This window comes from Chiloscyllium plagiosum, unplaced genomic scaffold, assembly GCF_037043375.1.
Source record: "Chiloscyllium plagiosum isolate Xiang-an unplaced genomic scaffold, Cpla_swu_hap1 HiC_scaffold_1, whole genome shotgun sequence".
Lineage (NCBI taxonomy): Eukaryota > Metazoa > Chordata > Chondrichthyes > Orectolobiformes > Hemiscylliidae > Chiloscyllium > Chiloscyllium plagiosum.
In genome coordinates, this window is record NW_028270139.1 from 106,622,967 (window position 1) to 106,642,249 (window position 19,283).

The 19,283-nt window shown below is 39.9% G+C and overlaps 1 protein-coding gene and 1 long non-coding RNA gene across 3 annotated transcripts in view; one reads left to right on the top strand and one right to left on the bottom strand.

Annotated features, from left to right (window-relative positions):
- The window catches only part of rit1 (Ras-like without CAAX 1), a 302,874-nt gene that overhangs the window by 96,140 nt on the left and 187,451 nt on the right, over nt 1-19,283 (top strand). For both annotated transcript variants that reach the window (XM_043701395.2, XM_043701404.2), the window contains one exon: nt 13,454-13,527. In XM_043701395.2, the coding sequence (XP_043557330.1) occupies nt 13,454-13,527 (74 nt within the window). The remainder of the gene's footprint in view (nt 1-13,453; nt 13,528-19,283) is intronic.
- LOC148152184 (uncharacterized) overlaps nt 1-19,283 on the bottom strand; it is a 278,077-nt gene that overhangs the window by 4,067 nt on the left and 254,727 nt on the right. The gene's annotated exons all lie outside the window — the stretch shown is intronic.

Sequence of the window (19,283 nt, forward strand, 5' to 3'; positions counted from 1 at the left end):
AAACTACAGTGAAAAGTCTGCTTGTACAAAAGCATCATTCACATTAACTTAGAATAAAGTAAGAAAAAAGACAGCATAAAGAGAGTCCAACTTTTCCTTCTCCACTGCTACAGCATTCCACCACCAGAGTCCCACTCCAGGCTTCCCAGCCCACACCATATCACTGGGAGAGTATCCCTCTCTGGGCTTACCAGCCCATGCCATGCCACCAAATGTGGCCCATTCCGGGCTTTCCAGTGCTCACCATGTCACAGAGAGAATATCCCACTCCAGGCTACACCAGCCCATGCCGTGTCACCGAGAGAATATCCCACTCCGGGCTACACCAGCCCATGCCGTGTCGCCATCAGGGGTCTACTCCATTTGGAAGCTAGAATCCTTCTTCAGGCTTCACAAGCTGACTGACTGTCTCTGTAGCTACGCAGCCTCTGAAGACGCTGCCACTGCTCTGGAGCCCATCCATGCCGAATTCGGCTGAAGGCCTCTCTTTATCAGGTCAGGCTGAGACAAAAAGAAAGGGTAGAAGGGAAGAAAAGAAAAATGCAGATGAAGAGTTCAAGCCTGGGAATTGATGCCTGAACACTGCCTACTTCTTTGCTGCCATTTTGCGGTGCATGGTGTTTGTTGACAATGAGTCAACAAAAGAGGATCATCCCTAAAGAGATTGACCTCACAATGAATTCTTCAGAGCCACTAGTCAATGCCTGTGTTTAGTGCATGGTAACATCTTGACATGTGTTACTTGTTACAGACATAAATATATGTTTATAAATAAACTTGTCGTGGTTTTAAATTCAATGAGATACTCACTCAAACAATTTATAAATATTAAACAACTACAATAGGAAGAGAAGGAGGAAGACTGTAGGACAGAAAGACTTGTTGAGATGCATGGTGGGGTTGGAGGAATGTATGGTGGTATAATTTAAAATATAAGCAATTTGATAATTGGACAAATGAAGTTGGTACAATTTAAAGCTGTCAAACATATGGAGCTTTGAGCTGATTGGAGGCAGTTTTGGATGTCAGCAAGCGATCTATTTGCCCACATTGGGGATTAATTCACAGGTTACGCTGAAGTTATTAGTGTAATTAAAGGCATTAGAAAATGTCCATGAAGTTTTTTTTAAATATGATCTAAACTGAGTTTGTCCAAAATACAATTTCCAAAGGTTAGGAACTGATTAAAAAATTGACCTTAAAGTCACAGTTCAGCTATTTAAACTTATCAATATCTAAATAAGAACTCACTTCCTTTAACTGCTCTCTCAGACCCTCTGGGAAATATTTGGCTGAGAGGGCTTAAAGCCTTTGTGAACCTTGGAGACTTTCAACCTGACAAAGTAAGGTTGTTGGGACGTGTTTAACAGTGCACCAAAAGAGGCAGACTATCATGATCTCTGAGACCAACAAGTGTACAGAAACAGGGAGTGAGATATGCAGGAGAGATTCTGGATTAGTGGTGCTGGAAGAGCACAGCAATTCAGGCAGCATCCGAGGACAGGCAAAATCGATGTTTCGGGCAAAAGCCCTTCATCAGGAATAAAGGCAGAGAGCCTGAAGCATGGAGAGATAAGCTAGAGGAGGGTGGGGGTGGGGAGAGAGTAGCATAGAGTACAATTGGTAGGTGGGGAAGGAGATGAAGGTGATAGGTCAGGGAAGAGAGGGTGGAGTGGATAGGTGGAAAAGGAGCTGGGCAGGTCGGACAAGTCCGGACAGGTCGAGTTACTGGAGATTAGAAACTAGGATGAGGTGGGGGAAGGGGAAATGAGGAAACTGTTGAAATCCACATTGATGCCCTGGGGTTGAAGTGTTCCGAGGCGGAAGATGAGGCGTTCTTCCTCCAGGCGTCTGGTGGTGAGGGAGCGGCGGTGGAGGAGGCCCAGCACCTCCATATCCTCAGCAGAGTGGGAGGGGGAGTTGAAATGTTGAGCCACTGGGCGATTTGGTTGATTGATGCGGGTGTCTCTGAGATGTTCCCTAAAGCGCTCTGCTAGGAGGCGTCCAGTCTCCCCAATGTAGAGGAGACCGCATCGGGAGCAACGGATACAATAGATGATATTAGTGGATGTGCAGGTAAAACTTTGATGGATGTGGAAGGCTCCTTTAGGGCCTTGGATGGAGGTGAGACAGCAATCACAACCATAGAGTTCGCCACCTGTAGAAGGACTGACAAGACTTTGGGAATGAGTTAGCAGGTGAAATACTGACAGAGAGGGGAGAAATAATAAGAAGTAGGAGAGCTTTAAATGGAGTTTCCAATGTCCATAGTCCTTCAACCCTCTCTTGGGCCAGAGCCACTTCAAAAAAGGACATAAAAACCAGGAGCAAGAGTAGGCAATTCAATCTCTCCTAATGGTTGATTTCACATTGGCTTCAACTCCACTTCTCTGCCTACTCTCTAAAACCCTTCAACCCATTACTAATTATATTTATTATCTACTCCATGTCACAGCATCCTCCACAATTTGGGGTAATGAACTCTACAAACTCACGATGCTTAGAGAAATAATTCCTCCTCATCTCTGTTTTAAATTTGCTACCCATATGATGAAACTATTGCCTCACATTTCAAATTGCCCCACAAGAGGAAACATCCTCTCTATGTCTATTTTGTCAATCCGCTTTAGCGTCTTATATGCCACAACTAGATCTCCTCTCATTCCTCTAAACTCCTGAGATTATTGGCCAAAACTGCTTAGTCTCTCTTCATAAGACAAGCATCTCTTTGGTATGAATCTGGTGAACTTTCTCTGAACTGCCTCAAATACTTTCCTTTCCTTTCCTTTCCTTTCCTTTCTAAGGGGACCCAGAATTCAACACAACATTCCAAGTGTCATCTCACTAATGCCTTGTACAGTTGCGTCAACATTTCCCTACTTTTATACTCTATTTCTTTTGTGATAAATGACAAAATCCCATGTGCCTTCCTTATTATATGCTGTACCTGCAATTCATGCACAAGGACACCCAAATCCCACTGCACCAAACACTCTGAATTTTCCCTCCATTTAGATAATAAGTTACCTTTCTATTTTTCCAAACAAAATGAATAATCTCATGCGTTCCCAGCCAAATGTTGGTGCATTCACCTAACCTATCTGTATCCATTCTTAACATCTTATTTACTTATTGCAACTTACTTTCTCACCTGTTTTAATGTCTTCGACACAATTGACTATTGTGCATTCTATCTCTGCATTCAAGTTATTAACACAGATTTTGAAATAACTGCACAGAGGCTGGTATCCTGTCTCTAAGCCATCCTTTATTTACATGTGCACAGTACATTGGCTATGGCCAACCATCTAGAAGTCAGCCCCAAACTGAGGCGATTCTGATCTCCTGGTTATATGTTTTTTCTTTTTTGTGTTTGTGATCCACACCAATGTCTTTTCACTCTGTATCATCTAACTCCAACCACATGTCCTCCCATTTACTTTATCACCCATGTGCATATCTATCTTCCCTTGTAAATACATCTTTGGTCCTCAACTACTTTTTGTCATAATGAACCCCATATTTATGTGAAGAAATGTCTCCTTAATTCCTTATTGAATTTCTCATCTTGCTTTTATGGCCCCTGAAATAACTGCTCAGAGGCTGGTATCCTGTCACTAAGTCACCCTTATTTACATGTACACAGTACACTGGCTGTGGCCAACCATCTAGGAGTCAGTCCCCAAACTGAGGAGATTCTCATCTCCTGGTTACATATGTTTTGTTTTTTGTTGCTTTTTTTCTTCCCTTTTGCAGCCCAGTGAAAAAAAAACAAACAACCACACAAAAATAACAAAGAAGAAAACCAGAAGTCAAATGTCTCTTAGCTCAGAGAACTCTCCTCTTCTTCTTCTCCCTCCTCACAGTACACTGGCTATGGCCCGGCAACTCGAAGTCAGTCCCGTGCTTATTTTTTCTAGATCCCCATTTATATATATACATATATATTCTCTCAAACAAACCCCACACTACAGCCTAATTGCAGTAGTCCTTATTTTCCCCCTGCACCCATGTCGTGTGTGTGCAATCTTTATTCAATTGCCACCACCAGGAAGAATGGAAACACCTGAGTGGCCAGTGACAAGCAGTGCCCTTCACATCAAAGGGCAATGCTGTGTGATCAAACAGTGAAGGGGTGGGTAGGGACTAAATCAAAATAGAGTTGGAGGGGGAAATAATGCACTCCACTCCCTGTGGCGCCCACCTCTCCCTGAACAACTCCAGGGTGTTGGTGGACACCGCGTGCTCCTTCTCCAGAGACACCCGGGCTCTAACGTAACCGCGGAAGAGGGGCAGGCAGTCGGCCCTAACGACCCCTCTCCTGGTTATATTTTTTTTCGTTTCTTTATGTCTAACACTCCTTGTTTCTTTTTTTTCTTCTTTTATTTCCCCTGTTTATTTTTTTCTTTTTTTTTACTCCACACTACCGCCTAACTGCGGTAGTGCTTATTTTTCCCCAGCACCCATGGTGTGTGTGTGCAGGTGTGAGACACAGTGAGAGACACAAAGTGCACAAATCTTTATTCAATTGCCACCACCAGGAAGATAGGAAAACACCCAAGTGGCCAGTGACAAGCACTGCCCTTCACATCAAAGAGCAATGCTGTATGATTAAAACAGTGAAGGGGAGGGTAGGGACTAAATCAAAATAGAGTTGGAGGGGAAAATAATGCACTCCACTCCCTGCGGCGCCCACCTCTCCCTGAACAACTCCAGGGTGTTGGTGGACACCGCATGCTCCTTCTCCAAGGACACCCGGGCTCTAACGTAACCACGGAAGAGGGGCAGGCAGTCGGCCCTAATGACCCCTCTCCTGGTTATATTTTTTTTTCCTTTTTTTAAGTCTAACACTCCTTTTTTCTAATTATTTCTTCTTTTATTTCCCCTGTTTATTTTTTTTTCTATTTTTTTACCCCACACTACCGCCTAACTGCGGTAGTGCTTATTTTTCCCCAGCACCCATGGTGTGTGTGTGTGCAGGTGTGACTCTCCTGGTTTTTTTTATATATATATAGCAGCTAGTCCAGGGACAGTCCCCTTCCTCTCAGTCCTCTTCAAGGAGGAGAGTCTTTGCACGTGTGTACACTCACACTGATCCAACTCCCAAGATAGGCAAACACCCGAGTGGCCAGTATCAAGCAGTGCCCTTCACATCAAAGGGCAATGAAAACTCCTGTTTATTTTTTCTTTTTTTTCTTTTTTTTCTCCTGTTCTTTTTTTCTTCTTAAACCCCACACTACCGCCTAACCGCGGTAGTGCTTATTTTTCCCCAGCACCCATGGTGTGTGTGCGCAGGTGTGAATCTCCTGGTTATATTGTTTTTTTACCTCCCTCTGCTTCTGCCTCCTCCTCTTCTTCCTTCTTCCTTCTTTCCTCTCTCTCGATGTGGGGCAGCTAGTCCAGGGACAGTCCCCTTCAAGGAGGAGAGTCCTTGCACGTGCGCACTCACACTCACACTGATCCAACTCTCAATAGGGAAAAACACCCAAGTGGCCAGTGACAAGCACTGTCCTTCACAAAAGGCAGTGCTACACTCTTGTTTTTTTTTTCTTTTTCTTTTTTTTAATTAACCCCCACACTACCGCCTAACTGCGGTAGTGCTTATCTTTTCCCTAGCACCCATGGTGTGTGTGTGCAGGTGTGAGACACAATGAGAGACACAAGGTGTACGAATCTTTATTCAATTTCCACCACCAGGAAGAAAGGAAAACATCCGAGTGGCCAGTGTCAAGCATTGCCCTTCACATCAAAGGGCAATGAAAACTCCTGTTTTTTTTTCTCTTAAACCCCCACACTATCGCCTAACCTGTCTTTATTTTTCCCCAGCACCCATGGTGTGTGTGTGCAGGTGTGACTCTCCTGGTTATATTTTTTTTATGTTTTAGAGAAAGTTTAGGCTCCCAATAACCGATAAAGCTACAGGTCCACAAGCTGTCAGGAGATCTACACGCTGCTTTTCGTCTGCCCCATGTCATTTTCCTGGAAAAAAATAACACATTCTTTCCACACACTGGGCCCAGTCTTCGATGGCAGGATTTAATGAGTCAAGCTTCCCAAATAACAGCTTGATGCCAGAAATGCTTACCCCAGCCCAAATACAACTGTTTGAGTAAATTTCTACAGGACTGTATTTTTATTTCTTGTTGCCACAGAAATAACTCCACAGAGGCCAGTATCCTGTCGTCAAATCACCCCTTACTTATACATGCAATGTACGTGATACTAGTCTGGCTTCCTCAAGGCCAGCTCTCGGAATGAAAAAAACTCTGACACTCCTGTTCTTTTATTTAATTTTTTTTTATTATTTAACCCCCACACTACCGCCTAAGTGCGGTAGTGCTTATTTTTTCCCCAGCACCCATGGTGTGTGTGTGCAGGTGTGAGACACAGTGAAAGACACAAAGTGCATGAATCTTTATTCAAATTCCACCACCAGGAAGATAGGAAAACACCCGGGTGGCCAGTGTCAAGCAGTGCCCTTCACATCAAAGAGCAGTGAAAACTCCTGTTTATTTTTTTTCTCCTGTTCTTTTGTTTTTCTTAAACCCCCCACACTACTGCCTAACCTGTGCTTATTTTTCCCCAGCACCCATGGTGTGTGTATGCAGGTGTGACTCTCCTGGTTATATATTTTTTTCTCGACCTGTTGATGGCCAGCACACTCATGTTTTTTTTCTCTCTTTTTTTTTTCTTAACCTCCACACTACCGCCTAACTGCGGTAGTGCTTATTTTTCCCCAGCACCCATGGTGTGTGTGTGCAGGTGTGACTCTCCTGGTTATATATTTTTTTCTCGACCTCTTGATGGCCAGCACACTCATGTTTTTTTTCTCTCTTTTTTTTTTCTTAACCTCCACACTACCGCCTAACTGCGGTAGTACTTATTTTTCCCCAGCACCCATGGTGTGTATGTGCAGGTATGACTCTCTTGGTTATATTTTTTTTTAACCCCCACACTACCGCCTAAGTGTGGTAGTGCTTATTGTATCCCCAGCACCCATGGTGTGTGTGTGTAGGTGTGACTCTCCTGGTTATATTTATTTATTTATTTTTTTCCCTTTTTTTAACCCCCACACTACCACCTAAGTGCGGTAGTGCTTATTGTATCCCCAGCACCCTTGGTATGTGTGTGCAGGTGTGACTCTCCGGGTTATATATTTTTTTTTCTTTTTTTTTTTCTTTTTTAACCACACACTACCACCTAAGTGCGGTAGTGCTTATTTTATCCCCAGCACCCATGGTGTGTGTGTGCAGGTGTGACTCTCCTGGTTATATTTATTTATTTATTTATTTCCCTTTTTTAACCCCCACACTACCACCTAAGTGCGGTAGTGCTTATTGTATCCCCAGCACCCATGGTATGTGTGTGCAGGTGTGACTCTCCGGGTTATTATTTTTTTTCTTTTTTTTTCTTTTTTTCTTTTCTTTTTCTTTTCCCCCTTTAACCCCCACACTACCACCTAAGTGCGGTAGTGCTTATTGTATCCCCAGCACCCATGGTATGTGTGTGCAGGTGTGACTCTCCGGGTTATTTTTTTTTTTTTTTTATTTAACCCCCACACTACCACCTAAGTGCGGTAGTGCTTATTTTATCCCCAGCACCCATGGTGTGTGTGTGCAGGTGTGACTCTCCTGGTTATATTTATTTATTTATTTATTTCCCTTTTTTAACCCCCACACTACCACCTAAGTGCGGTAGTGCTTATTGTATCCCCAGCACCCATGGTATGTGTGTGCAGGTGTGACTCTCCGGGTTATTATTTTTTTTCTTTTTTTTTCTTTTTTTCTTTTCTTTTTTTTTTCCCCCTTTAACCCCCACACTACCACCTAAGTGCGGTAGTGCTTATTGTATCCCCAGCACCCATGGTATGTGTGTGCAGGTGTGACTCTCCGGGTTATATTGGTCAGCCAGGGTTTTCCTGACTGGCCCAGGTTAACAACCCCAATCAATGACCTCATAGTGAATGAAGTCAACCTGGTCCCAATCACTACAGACTGTAAACGGTTGTGGCCTGAAAACTGAACCATGTGGCACTCCATTAGTTGCATCTTGTCATTCAGAAAAAGACCCATTTCTTCCAACTCTCTGCTTTCCATTCATCAGCCAATCTTTTATCCAAATAAATAAATTGCCACAACCCCGTGTGATCTTGCCCTATGTGGACCTTATGTATGGTACCTTATCAAATGCTTTCTGAAAGTCCAGATGTACAACATCTACAGGATCCCCATTATCCTCTTTGCTTGTTATATCTTCAAAGAACACATGAAAATTAGTCACACAGTTTGCCCTTCATAAAACCATGCTGACTCAGATGGATTGTGTTTTAACTGTCCAAATGTCTTGTTATTATTTCCCTAATAATGGATTCCAAAAATTTCTAACAATGGTAAATGTTAAAATAACTAGTCTATCATTTCCTGCTTTCTGCCTCCATTCCTTTTTGAATAAGACTGTTATTAGGAACTAATTTGAGTCATCCATCCTCTCTAATTTTGTAAAGAATATATGTGGTATGTGGAATACCTCAAGCCAGTGGTCCCCACACATGCCTTCCCTATGGATTACTGGGCAGGGACCTAAGCACAGAAGAGATGCATACAGTCAGACCCAACCTATTGGATGGCCATCTTGACCAGGCTAAGGAATTCTTACAGTTTGGCAGGTTAATGCATATATGTACATAAGGTAGTTAAAACAAAGAAACCTAAAATTTTCATAGAAGAGTCAACAACAACTGGATATTGAACAAAATAGCCAGTGCTGTACATGTGGAACCTCTACGCACAGTCAGTGATCGTCATACAATTCATGTCTATTTGTATTTTAACAGTTTTCTTATTACTGTTTAGTTTTTAATAATTAAGTCAAATTTAGCCAAATATAATTATCCTAAACCAAATGACCTGAGCCATAGAAAGGGGATTTCTGCATGACAATTAAAATAAATCTATCAATTTATTGCTGCAATTGTAGCAGAGATTTATCTGAATAATGCTACACTTGTAACAGTCCCTCTGCTAAATGCATCACTTGGGAACACTCCACTCATTTCTAATAAGAGTTTCACTGCAACATACCCCTTGTGAGGCCTGGTTAAGAGCTCTCAGCTTTTGCCAGCAGGTTTCATTGTAGAACAGGTACAACATGATGGAATTGGATTCTGGAAACAAAGTATTTTGTTTTTACTGCACATTGCTTGCAGTGAACAACATCCATTGTCCTAACAAGACCAAAGGCCATCATTGTGACTGCTGGAGTACATTATGCATGGTAAACATATTAATTGCCAAATCAATGAACAGCGCCACCTTTTGCTACAAGGATTCAAAATGGAACAGTGGAAGCTGCCCATTTTGTTTGGGTACCACCTTCTGAAAGACATGAAATTAATGCACTGTGCAAGCTCATCGACTGATACTAGCCACCTGAATGCAAAATACTGCACCTTGTGGGATGAACCCAGAATCAAATGTTGATAAAAATGTGAAGTCGATTCACACATCAGTGTTCCACTATTGATCATACAAAAGACATTAGAGCGGGCAATGTTACAAGACATAAAGGACCAGGATGAATCAGTTTCATCAGGTTTAATAATAATCTGTTTCCAGTGTTAGTCTGCTAGTGCCACTGGTCAATATTTCAGTAGTATGTTAAGGCCTCCAAAACTGAAGTATTTATAAAGGTTATAAGATTTCTTGTCAATTTGTAGAGAAACAACAAAAAGATTATTTCCACTGAGAGAAGCCAAAACTGTAAACTATTCCACATTGGCCTGAAATGAAAGGGGCAGTATCATCATGAAATAGTGAAATGTTTTCTTTGCTCAGGGAGAAGAGTCAATAGACCCATATGTCATCTTCATCATCGTGATATGCTTCAGGAAATTCAACACTACAATACACTGGAGCAGTTGGATGATGACAAATGACTATTAGATACAAGAATAGGACAAAGGTTTTATAATGATAATGTGGAATTGAATTCAGTGTTGTACTCTGTAAGGACAGTAAAGTGAGAGTCAGTGCTTGAAACTGAAGTGAAGGTGATTCAATAAAGTGACATGCATTGGTAATAATTAAATGAAAATTTAGTCAGCAATCGGGCGGCATGGTGGCACAGTGGTTAGCACTGCTGCCACACAGCGCCAGAGACCCGGGTTCAATTCCCGCCTAAGGCGACTGACTGTGTGGAGTTTGCACATTCTCCCTGTGTCTGCGTGGGTTTCCTCCGGGTGCTCCGGTTTCCTCCCACAGTCCAAAGATGTGCAGGCCAGGTGAATTGGCCATGCTAAATTGCCCGTAGTGTTAGGTAAGGGGTATGGGTGGGTTGCGCTTCGGCGGGGCGGTGTGGACTTGTTGGGCCGAAGGGCCTGTTTCCACACTGTAAGTAATCTAATCTAATCTAATCACTATACAGATGAACCACAATTATCTGGCATTTGGTTATCCAGCATTTGATTGTCCGAATTTAGTATCATCCGGCAATCTCGCAAGATTCTGATGCTTGGCTAACCTATGTTATCCAGCATTCATTTATCTGGCATTCGATTAACCAAACGTAATGCTCCCTACCCATGTCCTTCGGATAATTGAAATTCCTGTGTACACTAAAATGCAACATCGCTTATTGTGGCTTAAAGTGGTATGTATAAAGATATGTTATGTAAATATTACATAATTATACTTAACTGTTGCTATAAATAATAATTATGTATTTATTTTGGAGTTTTAAGATATGGCATATGTGTTTTCTTTGTGGCTGGAGGGGTTTAATGATTAACTTGTTGGCATTTCTGTAGCGATGATGATTTTTATTGTTAAAACGTATACTTTGAAGGAGCTAATGGGAATTTGTTTACATTGGCAGATTTTTATTAGCAAACAAACTAAATATTTGTGCATTAGATTTTCAGTTCAGAAGGTCAGCAATTTATTTTTGTTTCCTTTTGATTTATGGTTTTGAACAAAAAAACCTCTTTACTTACAGTTTGGGCAGTTTTACAGAAGGCTTGTTTTAAGCTGGATGCATAAAGCTGTTGATCCTGAGAAAAGGAAGTAATTCAGGACTGTTCAAGGTTACCTGAGTGTAAGGAGTTTACTTTTAAAGTTCCAGACTAGAAATGTTTGGTTAAAACCCTGCAGGGGCTATTTAAAGCTGAGAAAGTCTAAGTTCAGTTGTATGAAGGCTCCAGGAAGGGATTACCAGATTCTCAAAATTGGCCATTGAAAACATTGTTACATAAAGCCTTAAAATTGTGAAAAAAAAAGGAATTCTCTCTGTTGTGAGGATTGTAAAGGAGTATTTTTAGGATTAATGGTATTGCATTTTACTGTATGTTTTGAAATTTTTATACTTGTGCTTTGCATAAATAGTTTTTTATATTCAATATTATTTTCATCTCTTTTGAGAAATGAACTTCTGTTTTATGGTTTAAATAAAAATTGCAGCATTTCATGCTTGTATATCAGCAAAAGACTGCCTTGTTATAACTAAAAATATATATAATAAAATATGATCTATCAAGCTAGATTTCTGTGTGAGACCAGTAATAACATCAGCTGGGACAATTAGAATTACAAATAAGCAAACAAGGAGCTCAGGTCGGATTTAGAAAAGCACTACTTACAATGCTACAAAGATCCTCATGACCTGAGTGAAGTGCAGGTTCATACCACTTGAAATTTCACTTCCAGTCACATCACTCAGTAACTCTAACACTGGGAATTACTCAAAGCATTGGCTTCTGACCAAAATACTTAAAATTGCATTGGGTCTAAATGATATAATCTAACTCCCCACTTACATTAATTGATGAGACAATCACCTCTCTTGGCTGCAAAGTAATATCAGTGATCAACAAGTTTCAAGGCCAATAGGACAGCAAGCCTATTTCTGCAATCTAATCTGTTTCCTTGCCTATTGCCACAACTGAACTGTGTTTAAAATTAAAGACAAATGGTTTGCATTAACCTCTTCTGCGATGTTGCTGCATACAAAGAAGTTGCTGAATTTACTAAAATAAAGGAAATGATGATACTTCAAGATTTAGAGGTGCCGGTGTTGGACTGGGGTGTACAAAGTTAAAAATCACACAACACTGAAATCACCTTTGCTCCAAATTCTGCGTCTTATGATCTTATACTCCATAACCACCTGATGAAGGATCAGCGCTCCGGAAACTAGTGCTTCCAAATAAACTTGTTGGACTATAACCTGGTGTTGTATGATTTTTAACATGATACTTCAAATGCAATTTAGGAATGGTGACATGCTTATATCACCCTAATGAGAGGTTCAGGGAAGTCCAATATGAAGTGGTTGCGCACGTTGAAAGTTCACTAAAAGCAAGGTTCATGATGGCTCACAAAAGTAATTCCCATTCAGCTATTTAATTATTTTATCACTTCAGTTAAGGTCATTTTGATGGATGATTTTAATATGATCAGCTGGTGAGAATGGAGAAGTAGCATTTTTAAAATCAGAGTACTGCGCAGAGCACCCTGTTTTCACTTTAATCATATTGTCTCTGGTTTTGCCTGGGGCTACTACAATTATAATGCCAGTCATGTTATTTGTATAAACTGTGCAATTGCTACATGATGAGTATGTGCCCTTTTAATCCCACCTCACAGTTAGTTCTCTTTTTCCTTCTACCTCAAGATCAGGCATAACGGGAGATTTTGAGACAATTCATCCATGTAATTAATGTAACTTTGACTGGGATATCACATACCTCCTAGGGCAGGTGAAACAAAGACACGCACGAGAATTCTTAAAGGCATGGCATTCTAAGCAGAACTCCATCAAAAACATATCAATTTAGATCCTATCTACCTTCCCTTGAAAAAAAGAACTGGAAATGACATCACCCACCTTAAGAAACCAAGACCTATAAATAGAGAAGTGGGGAATACCACCAGTGCTTCACTATAGACTCTCACTGATGATGTTACCTAGTATGGTGATGAAACATCTGAAAACAAACCTTCCAGCTCAGCGAGCTAACTTACATACTTATCATCAACCTGAGCTATAAATCTTCTCGAAAGTGTAGCTATTTTTACAGTAAATATTTTAAACAAGTAAATTCAGGGACCAGATAAATCAAATGGATTCTGTACTTCTTTAATGCATCCACTTGACAAGCCAAAGGCAGATTTGAGTATTTGATTGAGAAATTCAACAGTAACAGCAGTTGTTTCTTGCAAGCTGCATACAAGCAATGAAATGATCCTTTGATTATAGTGTATTTGCAGATAATAAAGAAGTTTTTCTATCTTACAGATCAATTCACTTCATGAAAAGAATGGTATTTTCACCATTGGAATTGTTAGGTTCCTAAAAATAAATTATTGCAAACACTTCATATCAGTTGAATGGTGACAAAAATGTTTTAAAAACAAGACATAATGGATCAAAACATGTTTAAATTCATGTTTCTCTACAGAAGATGCATACAAGACTCAAGTCCGAATTGATGATGATCCTGCATATTTGGACATTTTGGACACAGCTGGACAGGTTAATGTTATATTTATCATCCTTTTAGTTGTTGAACAAACAAAAGTTACAGCATGCCTCAATATTCTGCTTAAGAGATCTCAATATACCAGAGAAGAAATAACTTTCAAGAAATACAGAAACTATCAGCACCTTAAAGTGGCACTATTGAAAATTGGAAACTGTGGGAATAGGTTTGGGAATTTAGAAAGGGTCCTGGCCACCATTTTCCCATCTCCGTGGAGTCTCCTTGACTCTATAAAAATCTAAGGAATAGGAGAATCGACGTTTCGGGCATAAGCCCTTCTTTGAAACGTCGATTCTCCTGTTCCCTGGATGCTGCCTGACCTGCTGCGCTTTTCCAGCAACACATTTTCAGCTCTGATCTCCAGCATCTGCAGCCCTCACTTTCTCCTCTATAAAAATCTAGTCCCAGATCACCTTATGTGGCTCAGTGCTGTATTTATTCTATAATGCTCCAGAAATCTGCTTGTGATGTTGTATTAGTTAATCATGGTGTAGAGCTATAAGTTGATACCATCATTGCTCGAGAAAGGACTCCATTTCATAACGGCGGTTGAAATGAACCGAAGAGTACAGTTTTTTTAACAGCAGTTTGTTATCACGATGCCTCAATTCAGCTTTAATTTGCCTTAATAATATCTCCAGGGAAGCTAGCACCACTAACAGAGTCAGTCTATTGCCAGTTCCATCCTCTTTCCTGAAAACCAGCACAGAGGTTGCTGAAACTACAACAAAGAGAAATGGGATAGCAGAGAATTGTGAAACTAACATTGGATGATTGGTAAATTAAAGTCATCAATGACTCCTAAACACCACAAAAGGAGTGGACATTATAAAAGATTCACAGCTTATTGTCATTTGAATGTCTTGTGGAAATGAAACATGTGTTTAGATTTTAGTACCCGTGTAGACAAAGCCTCAATTCTTTTAATTTGCTGTTTTATTTTGTCTCCTCAGTCTTCATTTTTTTTTTCTTTTATTTCTTTTTTCCATTCTTTTGTAATCCTAGTCAGAGATTTCTACTTAAGCATTCACAAGATCACAGACTTCTGCACATTTGCTTTCAGAGAAAAATCACAGGCTGGCAAATACAGAGTTAGAAAGTGTCTTCCTGTTGTCACCTGTTTCTTTAATTCCTTATTTAATTCAATTTTCCTCAACTTTCATTGCCTTTCATTCCCATTGAATTCCAGTTTCTCTTTGCTATGTCTAATTTTTACTAACAGATTTTCCAAAATAAGTGGACTTTCTTTTTTCTGTTGTATTAACAAGATGTGATGGACATATTTATCTGGTTACTTGGTCAAGAGATGTAAAGAAGGTTAATACAATGAAACCTGACGAGTAAGTCAAACATTTTATTCTATTAAAAGCCAAAAATTTGTTTGGTTTTGATGCATTTAAAACAATGGGAATGATTTAAATATTTAGCAAAGATGCTGTGGTTCTGTTCGCCGAGCTGGAAGTTTCTGTTGCAAACGTTTCGTTCCCTGTCTAGGTGACATCCTCAGTGCTTGGGAGCCTCCTGTGAAGCGCTTCTGTGGTGTTTCCTCCGGCATTTATAGTGGCCTGTCCCTGCCACTTCCGGTTGTCAGTTTCAGCTGTCCGCTGTAGTGGCCGGTATATTGGGTCCAGGTCTATGTGTTTGTTGATGGAGTTTGTGGATGAGTGCCAAGCTTCGAGGAATTCCCTGGCTGTTCTTTGTTTCGCTTGCCCTATAATGGTAGTGTTGTCCCAGTCAAATTCATGTTGCTTGTTGTCAGCGTGTGTGGCTACTAGGGATAGCTGGTCGTGTCGTTTCGTGGCTAGTTGATGTTCATGGATGCGGATCGTTAGCTGTCTTCCTGTTTGTCCTATATAGTGTTTTGTGCAGTCCTTGCATGGGATTTTGTACACTACATTAGTTTTGCTCATGCTGGGTATCGGGTCCTTCGTTTTGGTGAGTTGTTGTCTGAGAGTGGCTGTTGGTTTGTGTGCTGTTATAAGTCCTAGTGGTCGCAAGCACTGAGGATGTCACCTAGACAGGGGACGAAACGTTTGCAACAAAAACTTCCAGCTCGGCGAACAGAACCACAGCAAGGAGCACCCGAGCTACAAATCTTCTCACAAACTTTAAATTTAGCAAAGAGTTGAACATTTAAGATGGCAAATTTTATACATTTATCTGACACTCTTTTGGCTGTATTTTGGAAAGCTGTCTGTTAATGACCTAACAGATAGTTTTTAAAGGAGCTACTACAGCTTTCCACCATAATGAGAATTTTAATCAGAGAGTAATCTGAAATTAGAATAGGGAAGAGCATGATTGCTTGTTCAAAAAAAATCTTAAAAATCTCTGCTTGACTTCAACACTCATGCACCAGATCACCAACTCTTCCGGAGAAATTTGAACAAGTGTCTTGTACCAATTAATTATTCACAATCAAGCTGCTGTGTTCCATGATGAACCACATACTTTGAGCAAATACTGAACTCTTGATTGTTAAATATATAGGACATACTTTATTGATTTACAACAGTGATTGACTGAACTAAAAACAGAGATCAGGTTTTCAGTTTTTATTGCATGTTGCCTACAGAAGATATATGTTACAGATGTAATCTATCTATTCCCAACTGCTTTTAAAGACACCCCATTCATGTGCTACTTCTCTTCAACGACACTTCCTTACCCAATTTCTCTTTACTGTAAGAGAATATTTTCCTGCACCATCATTAATTGATACCTCAACCTATGTTTATTATGTTAGTCACTGAAATCAGTCTTAATTACTCATGACTGTTATCATTGCCACAACCTTATTTCTATTTCAAACCATCCATTTATCTTTGAGAACCTGTAAATCCACAAGAGAAAGAACCTTAATTTTAAATATTTAACTCCAAAAGTGTCCAAAGTTTAATTATCCAACACTTTTAATATATTGCTGCCAGCCTTCCATTTTGATAGTTGCTACCTTCTCTCCTGGCTGCTGCTATTCTCTTCAGGTCTCACAAAGACCAATTTATCAAAGTAGCATTTTATTAGTATTGTTCTTTCAGTCCATTTTACAGATAGCATTTCCTCCTGGATAGTGGACAGCTGGAGTGTCATATTCTTAGCATCAACAGTTTCAATGGCAAATGTACTCATCATCATCCTTCTTGTTTTGTTTGCATCCCAGTCCAAAGGCAACTTTCCAAATGTCTTCCACAAGAAATATTATAAATTCTTCCACAATAGTAAATCCATTGCCAAAATTTGCATGTGAAACAACCTAAATTAGATTACTTACAGTGGAAACAGGCCTATCAAATCACACACCGACCCTCCGAAGAGCAACCCACCCAGACCCATTCCCCTACATTTACCCCTTGACTTAACACTACGGGCAACTTAGCATGGCCAATTCACCTAACCTGCACATTTTTGGACTGTTTGAGGAAACCGGAGCAAAACCACACAGACACGGGGAGAATGTGCAAACTCCACACAGACAGTTGCTTGAGGTGGGAATTGAACCCGGATCTCTGGTATTGTAAGGCAGCAGTGCCACCATGTCACCCATGATCAATGTTATGCTATTGGGATCACCCAAAACTGAGAGGTTCAACAGACACTTCTCTATTTTAATTTCTTCTTTTTTTCACTTGCAAGTTGCCCTCTACCTTTGGATTTTTTGTGGCCCAAGGTATAATATTTCAAAGCTCACGTCTGGTCTGATTTGGACTGTGTGCCGAACCAGTTGAGCTTACTGATGTGACTCAACAAGTCTTCCATTTCATCCTTCAGGAGCAATGTCATCATTCTGTCCAGGTTTGGTACGACTAATTGCAATTGAATTGATATTTCCAAAATAAGAATCTTGTTGTAGAATTACTTTAGACTCACACAGCGTAACTTGCAATTTCAGTAATGTGAACATTCCAGAAACTGGAAACTTGAATCTTGCTCCTGACATTTGTCTTTTCTCTGGTTTATTTAAATTTCTATTTATTATGTTACTCAGGGCACAGTATTGTTGGATCATTATTCTATTCTTTTCTCTCTCAGATACTTCTTGAATAGCCACTTAAATAAAGCAATGCTATTTGCTTTCACCATTCCATATGATAGCAAGTTCCACACCATGCTCAAAGGAAAGTTTCTTCTGCATTTTATTTGATATATTGTGGCTATCTTTACTTATGGTCTCCAGCTTTGGAAAACCCACATGTGGAATCAACTTCTCTACACCTATCTTAACATGTCTGCTCATCATTTTCAAGACTTCTAATAAGACACCTCAATCTACTCTATTCTAGCGAAGAGTCCTAGATTATTAGGTCTTCCCGAAACTTGCAGCTTCTCCATTCGGGTACTCTATTGAAGTTATAATTAGGAATGTTATTTGATACTGCAGCTGAAGATTTACAAGAATGAATTGTTAATAGACCTTAACATTTCTTTATGGCCTTAAATTGTGATTGCATTTAGGACAAACAATTAGATTGCATTTCTTCTACATTCTTTTAAAATATTGAGTATGTAGAACTGCTATTAAAGTAATAAATACATGCTAGTGACATTAGACAATTTATTTGCAATGAATGTTGTAGCTGTTTGTGAATGGTAATTAAAGTGGCATCTCCATAATATCAAAGAAGGCGACTCTTCTTAATCATGCCTTGAAATACTCATAAAGGCAGTTATTATAGATAATTGCAGAGCCCCATAATGTTCTACAGATAATTGCAGAGCCCTATAATGTTCTACAGTTCACTGAGTTAATTTATTAGATGTTTTCAGAATTTACACGTTTTCATGTATTTTATCAAAATGATTATGTGGCATATTCTGGACAAGGATAATGAAACTGCATCAAGAGCTCAATATTGCTGCTGCTCTATATCTGTCTGAACGACAACTAATTTTGCAACTGAATAAAAATTTCTACTGCATTTTAGAACTAAATCATATAAAAATATAAAATGCAAAATGCCATCACGTTTCAATGCCTGTAAGTCTTGGACGTGAATGCAAATATTGGGAATCCTATGTTGACCTAGCTAAAAGTAGAAGGGTCAGAGGGAGAGGGCTTCCTTTATTGAAAATGTGTGGGTGATCATGTTGTTAGGAGCACCTGCATAACAGGGAAGCAAACTAATGGGGCTTTGTTTTGCACTCTGAAGGGATTCATACATTGACTGCCATTTTTCTGTTTAAGAAGGGGAATGGTGAAGTCAGATCCTGAAGATTTTACAAACTGACACTACACTGCAATCTAAGCTTCTGTCTTCAAGATGAACCTGAGTTCTAATAGGCAGCTAACCAATAATGTTTTTCTCCGTCAGTATTCTGCCAATACCAACGTTAAGGAAATCACTCCCGTTTAGGAGTGATTTTCCCTGATTATGCACCCTCTTACAGCTTTCACCTTGTTTGTGCCAATTGGTGGCTCTTACCCCAACAAAGTGCCATAGTCTATTGGAAAATGCCTATTCTCAGTAGATTGTCTGTTGACCTCTTACTGGAATTATATTGAAAGTGCACTTGAAGGACAGTGGCTTTCTGACCCTGTTGAATAGTTAAAGGGTGGTGTAGTGTTCAGTGTTCATTGGCTTATTTTTCCATTAGTTTGCTTCACTTGCTGTGAATGTCACTAACTTGTGCTGAGTTTTGTTTGAAAGGTGGTGATCACTCTCATGGTCCTTCTTTGCTTATGAACTTGAGTAATGCTGATAAATAGGTCATTTTGTTGAAGATTTTCACACACAGCGGTAGAATTTGGATG